We start from the raw sequence: 12,630 nt of genomic DNA on the forward strand, positions 1-12,630 counted from the left end.
CTTGCGGGATCTTAGTTCCCTGGCCAGGGATTGAACCCGGGCTCCAGCAGTGAAAGTGCTGAGTCCTAACCACTGGACTGCCAGGGAATTCCCTGCACGACATTTTGAATGTAATTAATACCACCGAACTGTATAATGTTAAGATGTAATAATGGTTAAGGTGCTAAATGTCATGTATATGTTAGCACAATTTAAAAACTAAAATTAAAATAAAAGAAAAAATATCTAGAAGAATAAGCTGAAGTGTATATCAAATATTGAGTGAGGAGAGTAAGGTGAGTGCCAGAGCCCTCTCAGGCAGCCCGCATGGACCTGCTTTTACAGTTTTGAGACTCTTTGGGGGGGATAAAGGGAGTCTCAGAGATGGATAGAGAAATGAGGCCTGGTCAAGAATTGTTACAAAATTCAGTTTGCAATTTAGGGGGAAAAAGGGTATTTTGGTCTCACCTCACCCCATAGGCCAAGTAAATTCCAGAAGATCAATGAGTCATCAAAGACTCTTGCCAAATCATTGCAATGACCACTGCTTGTACTTGACCTTTTAGCAGCATTTCCTTTTTGACCAATCTCTTGAAACATATCCGTCCCTGGGCATCTACCACATCACACTTCCTGGTTGTCTCATTGTCCTTCCCTTCTCACCCCAGGGTAGCAGTGGGGTGGGGAAAGGGGGGGTTAGGTAACTGGATTAGAAATTATTGGATTTGCTAAAAGATTGGGTGTGGATTTTGAGAGAGAAGAGTCAAGGATGACGCCTAGATTTCTAGCCTGAGCAATTTGGTTAATGGAAGTGTCATTTACTGAGATGAAGACAATTATGGGAGGAACAGGTTTGGGAGGGAAAGTAAAGAGTTCAAGTTTAGCATATTTTTTCCCCCCACCCCGGCCGTGCTGCACAGCATGCAGTATCTTAGTTCCCCAACCAGGGATCGAACCCGCGCCCCCTGCAGTTGAAGTGCGGAGTGCAAACCACTGGACAGCCAGGGAAGTCCCAGCTTCAGCATGTTTAATTGAGATGTACAGGGAGGTAGGACAAGAACAGGAGAGCATGGGAAACTAAAGGTGGAGAAGGGATGAGGCTCTAAGGAGGAAAAAGTGGCCAATCACTTTAAACAAGACCGAGCACTGGCCATTAGATTTAGCAACATGGAGCTCATTGGTTACCTTTACAGGTGTGGTTTTGGAGGAATGAATTGGGGATGGTATTGGAGTGGGTTTGGGAAAGAGTGGGAGGAGAGGAATTGGAGGCAGTGAGCTCTTTGGGGGAGCTCTGCTAGAAGGAAGGTGCACAATGTGCTGGTCACTGGAAGAGGTTGTGTCACAGGCAAGAGGAGTCTAAGGAGACATGACAACAAAATGGAATGTGGTATCCTGGATAGGATCCTAGAACGAAAAAGGATATTAGGTAAAAACTAAAACTAAGGGAATCTGAATAAACTATGGACTTCAGTTAATAATAATATGTCAATATTGGTTCATTAATTGTAACAAATGTATCACAATAAGGTAAGCTATTAATAGGAATAACTGTGCATGCCTGTATGTGGGCAGGGATATATGGGAAATTCTGTACCATCTGCTCAACTCTTCTGTAAATATAAGACGGTTCTAAAAACTAGTTTTTAAAAAACTAATTAGGAGATTCTATTTCACTTTATTTTTTCATGTCAAGATCATAATTTTAGTTCACAAAATATTTATCAGTGCACACTTAAGCATCTTCTGTCTGATTTTTATAAAAGAAAGTTTTGAGTGATATTTTGTAAGATCACAGAAAACCTCATATACCTGTAAAAGGAAGTACAGTTCAGAAATATGCTATTATTTCAAAAGCAACAAACATTTTTTGTAAAAAATTTATTTTTATTTTACTTTTTTATTTTTGGCTGAGACCCGCGGCTTGCAGGATCTTAGTTCCCCAACTAGGAATTGAAACCGGGCCACTGCAGTGAAAGCGCAGAGTCCTAACCACTGGACCGCCAAGGAATTCCCTAAAAATTTTCAATTATGTATTAAAATAATACAGAAGTGTAAAAATGGTAGCCTCTTTTCCCTTCCCCTGAATTCATTTTCTGTAAGTCACCTGAATGAGCGTTTAGAGTGAGTTCCTCTGGATTTTTTTCTATGTAGCCTATTAGAAAAAGCACTTCGTTTTGTTTTGTGTGTGTTTTGTTTTCTAAACAAGGAATCCTTTTCACAAATTAGTCTCTGAAACTGTTCCTTTTTTCTTAGCAATATATTGCTAAATTCTTTCCACGTCAACCGTCTGAACTTTCTCCATTCCTTTAAAGAGAAAACCGTGACTTTCAGCAGCAGCCTCGTAGTCCCAGGTTCCACCCTGGTGGTTTAGCCCTGGGGTTGCGATTCGCAAACATGCTGTGGCTGCGCTCCCCGCCCGCCCGGCCGCTCTGAGCACTCAGTGCAGTCGAGGCGCCCACTGTTCGCGAGAAACATCGCGCACTCTGCCCCCCACGCCACCACCACGGGTGAAGAGGGAAGATGGACTGGATCCAGAACAGACCCGCGCAAGACGATGGCTAGCCAGATAGATTAATGCGCACTGTTACCCAGGGACGCGAAGACAAGAACTAACGACCAGCAGAGAATGAATATCCGCGGCGGCGTCCGCCAGGGAGCAGCCGAGCGCCAAGTCTGCGGTACTGCGCCTGCGCCTCGCGCGCCGCTGCGTCCACTCTACGCATGCGTGGCGCGGCTCAGCGTCCACTGGAGCCAGAAGATGGCGGCTTCCGCGGTTTGCCGGGCGGCCAGCGCCGGGACGCGAGTGCTGGTGCGCAGCCGCCGCTCGGTGAGGTGTCAGCGAGAGCGCAGAGCTATGGGGAGCGGGTCTTTGGAACGCAGACAGGGAGCGGGCTGTTAGCGGTGGCAGGTCGAGAATGGGGAGGTCGCGGGGTCAGGGCCATGGGAAGGTCACGGCCGAGGGCACGCATGGGAGTCTCGCGGCTGGCCTGGGGGCGGGGATGGGGATCCCACCGCAGGCCTGAGAGCTAAGGAGCGATCCTCCAATCTAATCCTCAGTCCTGGTCGCCCCTTTCCAGCAGCCGGCCCTGCTGAGGTCGCCTGTCTTGCGGGGTATCGCCACCTACGCCCAGGCCCTGCAGAGCGTGCCGGAGACGCAGGTCAGCCAGCTGGACAACGGGCTGCGAGTGGCCTCGGAGCAGTCCTCCCAGCCTACCTGCACGGTGAGCGGGTCCGGTGTCGGGAGTGCACCTCAATATTGGGCATGGTCTCCTTTCCCAAGTCGGGGTGTGACCTTGGGCTCAAGTGCTCTGTGGTTTGGATCAGACTCCTCCCAGCCACCTCAGGATTGACCCTCGTACCCCAATCCCTACCTTAGCCACGCCTTGACTTCTTGGGGGCAATCCTCGCCGTACCCAACACTTACTTAGCGTGTGATGCTTGCCAATCAGGAGGCCAAGTCTTTTTTCAGCTTTTTCTTCAGCAGCCCATATGAGAGAAGTGATCCTTCAATGAGGAAAATGGGGTTCAGAGACATTAGGTGACTGCCAGCCTCACGGCCCAAAGTCATAATCCCTTGCCTAGACTGGAAATGTATTGCAGAAGAAATCAACTAGAAAATTCCCGTTAAGTGGATAATTTTCCTCAAAATTCACTCAAAGATAGAAATCTTGGCTAGATAAACAGAGAAGATTCTCAAGAAGCGAACCGTCTCCTCCCCACCCCAAACTTCAAGTGCTTTTATTGGTAAATTCTTTCAGTTTTCCAGGAACAAATAATGTCCTGTGATATAAGTTGTTACTGAACACAACAAAAGGGGATGGGCAACTTCCTTATTACATGGCACCTGTATAAGCCGACCCACAGCCTGTTAAGAAAGCTTGGTGGAGAATGCTGTATTTCATGGACACTAAGATGCTCTAGATTGTAAGGAGTATCACTGTGCTCTAGTGGCAGGAAAAGAATGCTGCCAGTTATAATCAAAGGATACCATGGATTGTAAAATGTATCTTTCGAAGACGTTAGATGTGTAATAGATGTTCATGTAAAGAATTTATGACGTATGGTACGTGTATCAACATCTCTTAGGAAAGTAAATGTGAACATTTTAAGTCAGCTATGAAACAAATAGTAAATTAAAAGATTAGGTCTATGTCACCATGGGGGTGAGTAGTGTGGTTTGTGTTTCACAGCACACCAAGAGGCTATTAAGAAAATTATAAGATTCTCTCGTTGGGTGCCAAGGAGACACTTGGCAGTGTTAGGTGTCGAGTTCTGTTTAAAACTTTTTTTAAAGTGTGAATGAAGGCTACTTATGATAAAACGTTCAGTGTTTAAGCCAATAGCCTCTCCTTTAATGGCGAAAGGACACAATCACCAGAACAAAGGCAGGGTATAATTTTTAGGAAGGAGAAAAGAAGTTGTTTTCAAATGATTAGTTGCTTACCTAGAAGAAACAAAGAATCAACTGAAAAGTGAGGTTGAATTTAAGAATTTCCTGTGGTGATGGGACAGGTGAACATGCCTGGTTTGAAGCTTCCCTGCGAGTCTCGATAACCAGTCAGGAAATAGAGCAGGGAGGAGAGGTGATGCAGTGTGACTGCAGTCATTCAGCTGGTGCCCTGTGCCTCTAAGCACAGGGGTCCTGCTGAGAAGCTTTTCCCCAGCGTGGGACTGTGAGCCCCTGTCTGGGGCTTGTGCTGAGTCATGCAGGGTGGGGTGTAAGGGGGGCTGAGGTGGTTTGTTTGTTACCTTTGTTGGTGGTTTCTTGTCCAGGTGGGGGTGTGGATTGATGCTGGCAGCCGTTATGAGACTGAGAAGAACAACGGGGCAGGCTACTTTGTGGAGCATCTGGCTTTCAAGGTGAGGCTCCTAAAGTCCTGCATCTCCCCTGGGCTTAGGGCTTCCTGCTGTCCCTCCTGAGGATGCAGGTCAGAAAAGCCAGCCTCCTCAATTATGGGTTTTAGCAGGGTAGCGGGGGAAAGAGATCTCTGGATGGCTTTTCTGGGAGGAGTCACGTGGACTTGGCCTCTTCTGAGTGAGCGCCTATCTGGTGAACCCCTGCACAAGGCCTCCAGAGCCAGAAAAACCCCAGGGAGCCATAGGAGCCCTGTTCTTCACCAGAGGCCAGGCCTGTGTTGTGTGCATGCATGGATATAGAATTGTGGATGTACACGTGCATTGTAACAAACCCACAGATTTAGTTTTTGTAAAATGCTGTGCACCTCTTGTTTATAGAAGTGAGTAGGAGCTTTCTTGAGGATGGGAACAGCTCCTGAGCCACCTCGTGTTCGCATGGAGTGGAGACTGAGTTCTTAAATGAATGAAAAAAATGGAGAAGATACGGGATAGGTGGTGTGGTGGAGCAGGAATGGGCAGCTAGCCAGGTCCAGCATCACAGTTATGTGTGTCAGTCTCAACACATTGATACGTGTGTGTGTCATTGGACAGCAGCACTGCCATACACACGCACACATACGTACACACACACTGGACTAAGGTTGAGTCCTACAGAGGCCATAGCACACACACAGAGTCGTATAAATGGTATGAGGGAGAGTGGGTAGTGGTAGCATCACCTGAGCACAGGTGTGAGCTTACCTGACCATGACTGTTAGTAAGAGGAGAGGGAGTGCTGGTAAGATCAGGCTGGTATGGGAGCTCTCAGTCAAATGCTATACCCCCTCTTGGTATGGGAGCTCTGGATTTCAGGTAACACTTGCTTTGTCCATGCCCTTCTTTCCTGGCCCCTGGATGTCTTCATTCTCTTGGTCCTCGATGCTGTGGCGTTGATTGGCTTAAGGCCTGCTAAGCACTTGGTGAGCACAGCCTCTGGGCTGTATAACCCCAGAGTCTTTGCTGAGGGAGATATCTGTGGACCAGTGGTCCTGCTGGGACTTTAGCCTGTGAGGATGGGGTCCTGGGCTCCCATGTGGCTCCTGATTTGTCCTGTTGATGTGTGGTTCCAGGGAACAAAGAATCGACCTGGCATTGCCTTGGAGAAGGAGGTAGAGAGCATGGGGGCCCATCTTAATGCCTACAGCACCCGGGAGCACACGGCTTACTACATCAAGGCACTGTCTAAGGACCTGCCAAAAGGTACGCTGGAGGATGGGGCCGGGACACCAGTAGGACTCCAGGAGTGCAGAGGACAGGCACTCAGGAGCCCCTGGCTTGGCTGAAGAATGGGGTTACCCTTAGAGTATGGCCTTGCAACAAAGCAACCAGTGGTGTCAGGCCTGGGGTTTTGTCCTGTTACTGGTCACCAAACCTGTCCTTCTTGTATCCAGCTGTGGAGCTCCTGGCCGACATTGTGCAGAACTGCAGCCTAGAAGACTCCCAGGTTGAGAAGGAGCGTGATGTGATCCTGCAGGAGCTGCAGGAGAATGATGCATCTATGCGGGATGTGGTCTTTGACTACCTGCATGCCACGGCATTCCAGGGCACACCTCTAGCCCAGGCCGTGGAGGGGTCCAATGAGAATGTCAGGTGAGTGTTGGCTGGTCTGGGGTGGAATTCGTCCCCTCATTCTGGCATGGCCAGGCCATGTCCACATGAGTTTGTTTTTAGTTGATCTGCTGTCTGTGCTGTTTATTTTCCTAATTCACACAACTGGAGACATTTTTTATGTTGCCACATGGTCCCTGTGAGTCTTTTTTAACACCTGTGTGGTTTTCACTTGAATTTCGGGCTTTGCTTTAGGGTACGTTTCCATGCGTGTCCTGCCAGCCTGAGGGAGGGTGCTCTGGGTATCCCTCCACATGGCTTCTTGTCCTCTGGTGGGATGAGCTCTGCTGTTGCCCCTCAAGAGCCCCCAGCGTCAGTTCTCACCCTCCTCAGAGGGGACTACAAGCCTGTCCTGAGGTGGGATGTGAGGGGGGCCCAATGAGGGCTGCCCTCTGGGCCCCAGAGTGGTGGGTGGCAGAAATGGGGCAAGGACCAATTGATGTGTGGGGTCCTGCTTTCCAGAGAAGCCATGTCTCCTGGTCTGTCTCCTCAGCCCCGTTTTGTGTGACCCAGATCATTCTGGTTTGGGAGCGGTGTTGACCAATTGGCTGTATGTCTTGCAGGAAGCTGTCTCGGGCAGACCTGACTGAGTACCTCAGCCGACATTACAAGGCCTCTCGAATGGTTTTAGCAGCAGCTGGAGGTGAGCGATGGGCTCGTTGAAGCCCTGTGGTAATAGGGGGGTGGGCTGTGGCCTTGGTTACCAGGGCCAAGTCTCCTGGTTCTGACCATAGGGATCTTCCACTCCTGGGGACACTGTTCCCACCCTGTCCTTGAGGGGAGTGACTTCTCTTCCATGCTTTTAGAGGTGGGGTGGGATTCTCCTCTGCCACCACCACTGAAACTGGCCGCCCAGGGATGCTACTCCGCTCTTCAGTACAGGCCTCAGTTGGGCTGTTGGCCTCTCCAGGCCTCAGGGTTTTCTCAGCCCCACCTGGTCGTAGGAGATCCAGGTTGTAGGCTGGTGGGAGATTGAAGCCCTCAGGCCTGTTTCTCTTGGCCTTGTCAGTGGGGAAACCAGACATTGCATGACAGGTGGGAAGTGCCTTGAAAGGAAAGCATACAGTGGTTGGGGGACTTTAATGGGGGACTCAGTTAGAGGGTAGGGAGGTGGTTTGTTTGTTTGTTTGTTTGTTTGAATTGGGAGGTGCTTTTGAAGCATGTGTCATTTGAACAGAGGCTTAAAGAGAGGTGGGATTTAATTCGGTGGGGAGTGGGAGGTCTGTGCAGAGGGGAAGAGCAGTGTCACGGGCTGGTGTGTTTTGAGGCTTGCTCTGCTGCCATGTAGGGGTCAGAGCGGAAGTGGGCAGGCACAGGGAGTGCTTGCTGCAGGTGCCTGGTGGGGGACGGTAGGAGCTGGGAGAGAAGTGCGGGGACTCAGGGTGGCTTTTTAGGTAGACACCTGACAGAGGAGGGGATGTGGCGGGGAGGGGACGGGAGCAGGGCCAGGGTGCTTTCCCAGCTTAGGTCGTGACAGCTGACTGGGCAAGAAAAATTGATAGGAAGAACATGATTGGTGGCCTTGGGGCCAGTGAACCTCGGGACCAAGAGCAGTCTGAGCTACTGACACATCAGACTTCGTTGAGTCCAACAGGATCTGAGCTCAGGGAAGGAAAGAATAAAAGGCAGAGGCACCTAGAAGGCTGTACCTGGGGGAGGCTGCTTACTACCACAGCGCCCACTGGTCAAGGCGCTATGGCAGCAAAGGCCTCCTCTTGTAGAGGTAAGGTCCAGGAGGGGTCCTGAGGCGTGAGTTTGTAACGTTACTGGTAAACGTCCCCAGCTCTCAGGGGACCCCGGAGCTAGTCACAGCCCTGCATAGCACCTCTTCGTGCCCTCTCACCTGCCAGCCCCCATAGGATCTGCTTGAGGAAGGGCCAGAGGGAGAAGGCAGGGCAGGTGGCCTTATGCCCAGGGAGTACCAGTCTTGTCCTTGGTGCTGGTGGGAATGTGTCACATAGGAACCCATTTTTAAGCTCAGCATGCTGCTGCTTCCCTGTGGCTGAGGTGATGGAAGCTGTTTGACCCTGAGGTGCCTGCCCTGCCCATGAGATAGGGTGTGTCTGTAAAGGGTCCTCTTTACTCACCTTGTCCTGATGTCATGTCTTCCTTTTGGTGTTTCTCACCAAGGCAGGACATGGGGTCCTCTGCTTGTGTGTGATCTCCCCTACCCTGTGCCTTGGGCCCTGGCTGGCCAGTAACTCTGCTGTCTGTCTCCGCAGGGGTGGAGCACCGGCAGCTGCTAGACCTCGCCCAGAAGCATTTCTGCAGCCTCTCTGGGACATACACTGAAGACGCTGTGCCCACTCTCACTCCCTGCCGCTTCACGGGCAGCGAGGTGGGCTGCTTGGTGGGCGGGGGTAGTGCCCTCAGCCGGGACCTCTTGGGGGCACCCTCACGTGCATGGCTATCTTCATGACTCCGGAGATGCCTCGAGTTGGCCAGGTGTCCTGTGGCTGCTGCCTCACAGGCACACGTGTTCACACTTGCATGCACACTCTCCACCCACACTTGGCACCTTTGCTGGTCGCCTGGGAAATCTGGCTGTCCCTCAGCTTTGCCATGTACTGTTTCAGATCCGCCACCGTGATGATGCCCTGCCTTTGGCCCATGTGGCCATTGCAGTGGAGGGGCCTGGCTGGGCCAACCCGGACAATGTGGCCCTCCAGGTGGCCAATGCCATCATTGGCCACTATGACTGCACTTACGGTGGTGGCGCGGTGAGTGCCAGGGGTGGGCATGGGATGGGACCTTGTCTTCAGGGAAGAGAGGGAGCTGGGCTGTGGGCGCTTGTACTGTGGGGTTTGGGGTGTGGACTGCAGACAGGAGGGTGGGTGCTGACCACCCTCATCCCTGGTAGCACTTGTCCAGCCCACTGGCTGCAGTTGCTGCAACCAAGAAGCTGTGCCAGAGTTTCCAGACCTTCAACATCTGCTATGCAGAGACGGGGTTGCTGGGCGCACACTTCGTCTGCGACCACATGAGCATCGACGACATGATGTTCTTCCTACAGGGCCAGTGGTGAGTGGCGGCCTAGTGCTGCCAGGGAGGTGGGGAGGGAATAGGGCCCTTTGAGCAGGACCGTGGGAGGCTCAGAGACAGCACCGTCTCTCAGGATGAATCCCACCCCACCCCTGCTCTAGGATGCGCCTTTGCACCAGTGCCACAGAGAGCGAGGTGGTCCGGGGCAAAAACATTCTCAGAAATGCTCTGGTGTCTCATCTGATCGGTGAGTCCTGCAGCCCTGTGGCAAGGGGTAGAGTGCATACTGGCAGTGACAGTCCCAGTGTTCCTAACCAAGATTGGAAACGAAAACTTCGAAGGTCACACCATACCCCACCACCACCCCTCTCACAGGGGCCTGGGGTTTTAGGTACAGGTGTGGGTAGGCTAGATCAACAGCCCACGGATACAGTGACAGGTGGTTGTACAAGTGAGGGTTGTGATCTAGGTCAGACCAAGGTCCAGGTCAGCGCAGAACGCTGGAGGTTCTGTGTGTACTGTGAAGCACTTAGGCAGCCTCTCTGGGACATATGCCGAGGACGCTGCGCCCACTCTCACTCCGTGCCGCTTCACCGGCAGCGAGGTGGGCTGCTTGGTGGGTGGGGGTAGTGCTCTCAGCCGTGGCTTCTTGGGGGCACCCTCGCATGCATGGCTTGGACCCACGTGGATTGGACCATGTGGACCTGTAAACTTCCCCCAACCCTTGCAGGCACCACTCCTGTTTGTGAGGACATTGGACGTAGTCTTCTGACGTATGGCCGCCGCATCCCCCTGGCTGAGTGGGAAAGCCGGATTGCGGTAACAAGGGCCCCTGGGAGAGGTTCTGGAGTCTTGGCCTGGCAGACTCCCAGAGGGTGGAGAGTTGAGGCAGTGCACACTGCTCCTGTAGGCAACCCTGGTGTCCTAGGCAGCGTCACCTGCCTCGGTGGTGTAATTGGAGGGCAGGGCAGAGGCACTGATGGCTGTAGGGATGGGTGGGGCCTGAGGAAGTCTACAGCAGGGAGAGCCCTGCTGCATTTCCCCTTTTGGTTGAGGGGCAGCTCCATGGTACGTGTGGAGGATCTTGGTCGTCTGGATAATGTTGACTGGCAGAGGTGGTCCCCAGGTGCCTGTCACTCAGTGTGCCCTCTGCTTCATCCTGCAGGAGGTGGATGCCAGTATCATGCGTGAGGTCTGCTCCAAGTACTTCTATGACCAGTGTCCAGCAGTGGCTGGATTGGGTGAGTGGCCTAGAAAGTCTGCTCTTTGTCCTTCGCAGTCTGTTGTCTTGGCCTCCCCTCTGCCTCTGCTCCCCCATCCCCCAGCTTTCACGGGGAGTAGCATGTTGAGGCCCCTGAGAGGCTCTGCCCAATAGCCTGGCTGCCAGGGAGTTCCTGCTCAGAAAACCTGTCCTAGCAGCTCCCTGACTCCCTGCCAAGGTGCCTCCATCAGTACCCCACACCTGCCAGGTAATGGACACCTCCATGTGTGGGGTGGAGCGCCAAAGGCCAGAGCATGAAGGGACAGGCTCAGCACCCCTTGGAGGAATGTTCTCTTCCCTCTTTCCACCCCAAGCCTGTCTTGTGCTGCTCTGGGCAGCTTTGGATGGGGTGCGGCGCAGGGCCAGGTGTCCCTGTACAGGCCAGGTACCTCACCCTGACGCCCCACCCTATCCCCACAGGGCCCATTGAACAGCTTCCAGATTATAACCGGATCCGTAGCGGCATGTTCTGGCTGCGCTTCTAGGCAGGAAGCCTGTGCAGGCAAAAGGGCGGGGCCAGGATCTGTGGTCCCCCCAACCACAAACATACCACCTCAGTCCTTCAAACCTGTGCTGCAGATAACCACCAACCAATAAAGTCCTGTGTTGAGAACTGCCGCGTCCCTCTCTTGGCATTGGCATGGGGTCCACTGGGCAGTGGACTGGGGAGCAGGGACTTCCTCCCGGTTCTGCATCTCCTAGATCCTTCTGCCTTCCCACAGGCTGATGTGTCCTTAGCGAGGGGCAAGCGTGGGGCTGCAGCACAGAGGCCGGAAGCCTTTGATGCCTGCAGGGAGCTGAGGCCAGCTGTTTCCACTTAGCCACATGGGCGATGCTCTTAGCCAATCTGTCCCAAGAGTGAGGTGTGGGAGGCCATGGGAACTGCAGGCCCAGACTTTGCCCTGGTAGAGGTCCCAGCCTGGGAACTCAGGGGGCTCAGGTGGGAAGCCCCTTGCTGCGGGTCCTGTGCGGTCACCCTCCGGTGGACCCTCGTACCCTAGACGGACCAGGAGAGGCCAAGGAATGTCCCTGAGGGAGCCTCCTTCATATGTTTACTCTGGATTCTGGGAGGAGGATAGCCTGGGGCATAGTGTTCCCATTTGGTTTCTAACTGCTGCCTGGACAGGCAAGGCAAGAATCCTTTGCCTTGATTTGCCACTGACTCAGGCTCCAAGAATATTCCTGAGCTCAGTGGGGCCTGAGCCCCCTCCCTAGACTTGGTCTGTCCCAGGCAAGTCTGAGCTGCTGGCCTGGCAGTCCCCTCCTCATCTCCCTGAGGACCTGGTGGAGCTCTCAACTGTCTAGTCCCCCTGCCACCTTTGGGCTCTGGTCCCCAAGGCAGGTGGGCAGGTGGGCCCCTCTTCCTGTGCCCCCCAACCCTTCCACAGTCAGGTTCCCTGGGATCCCAGTGGGGGAATGGAAGTGTGGGGCCCAATTTTGCTGTGAGGGAGGTGCTGCTGGCACTTGTGGACAGGGCTCTGGGACAAGGTTTCTTGAGAAGATGGCTATTCAGAAGTGCCCCAGCATCCCAGCCTTGCAGTGGCCAAAACAGCCCTCAGTTTGCTCCCACTCCACCCCAGTGCTTTTCCCTTCAGCTCTGTTTGTTGCCACAAGTTGTCAATTAGGAAATAACTGTCAAGTGCTTTCTAGAACCCAAGGCTGGGGGACTCAGGTCATCCTACTTTGTGAACAGCTGGAGAGAAGCTGCTGGACAGTGCAGAACCCTGACAGGCCCACCCCTGGATGGTTATAGACACAGCATATCCAGGCTGGGGAACAGCAAGTGCCAAGCGTGTTGTCCCAAGTTTGAGCTCCTGGAGGATGGGGCTTGATTTCTCTGCTAAGGCCAGGCCTGAGTCTCAAAGGCTACAGGTGTGCTGGACACAGAGTGCTCGAGCGGGTGA

The 12,630-nt window shown here is 52.9% G+C and overlaps 1 protein-coding gene across 4 annotated transcripts; it reads left to right on the plus strand.

Annotated features, from left to right (window-relative positions):
* Nucleotides 1-2,382: 2,382 nt before the first annotated feature.
* On the plus strand, nucleotides 2,383-11,333 carry UQCRC1 (ubiquinol-cytochrome c reductase core protein 1). Of its 4 annotated transcripts, none has more exons than XM_082847595.1 (13): nucleotides 2,383-2,806; nucleotides 3,060-3,200; nucleotides 4,753-4,839; nucleotides 5,946-6,075; nucleotides 6,267-6,465; nucleotides 7,047-7,126; nucleotides 8,706-8,821; nucleotides 9,060-9,203; nucleotides 9,344-9,504; nucleotides 9,627-9,712; nucleotides 10,196-10,284; nucleotides 10,631-10,706; nucleotides 11,147-11,333. In XM_082847595.1, exons 1-13 carry the CDS (start codon nucleotides 2,606-2,608, stop codon nucleotides 11,209-11,211), a joined length of 1,575 nt encoding a protein of 524 aa, XP_082703721.1. In that variant the 5' UTR covers nucleotides 2,383-2,605; the 3' UTR covers nucleotides 11,212-11,333. The 4 variants fall into 4 exon arrangements, with proteins under 4 accessions (XP_082703721.1, XP_082703722.1, XP_082703723.1 ...); XM_082847596.1 differs by having other exon boundaries at nucleotides 2,383-2,788; nucleotides 3,057-3,200; XM_082847597.1 differs by having other exon boundaries at nucleotides 2,383-2,788.
* Nucleotides 11,334-12,630: the final 1,297 nt, after the last annotated feature.

The sequence above is a fragment of the Leucopleurus acutus genome, assembly GCF_964270905.1.
Source record: "Leucopleurus acutus genome assembly, chromosome: 10".
In the NCBI taxonomy this organism is placed as follows: domain Eukaryota; kingdom Metazoa; phylum Chordata; class Mammalia; order Artiodactyla; family Delphinidae; genus Leucopleurus; species Leucopleurus acutus.

Bases quoted from the DNA above. Each gene is read 5' to 3' on its own strand.
- UQCRC1 (XM_082847594.1), top strand. From the start codon at position 2,606: ATGAATATCCGCGGCGGCGTCCGCCAGGGAGCAGCCGAGCGCCAAGTC. The intron at 9,505-9,626 runs GTGAGTGGCGGC...CCCCTGCTCTAG, and splicing joins TTCTTCCTACAGGGCCAGTG to GATGCGCCTTTGCACCAGTG. The intron at 9,713-10,195 runs GTGAGTCCTGCA...CAACCCTTGCAG, and splicing joins TCTGGTGTCTCATCTGATCG to GCACCACTCCTGTTTGTGAG.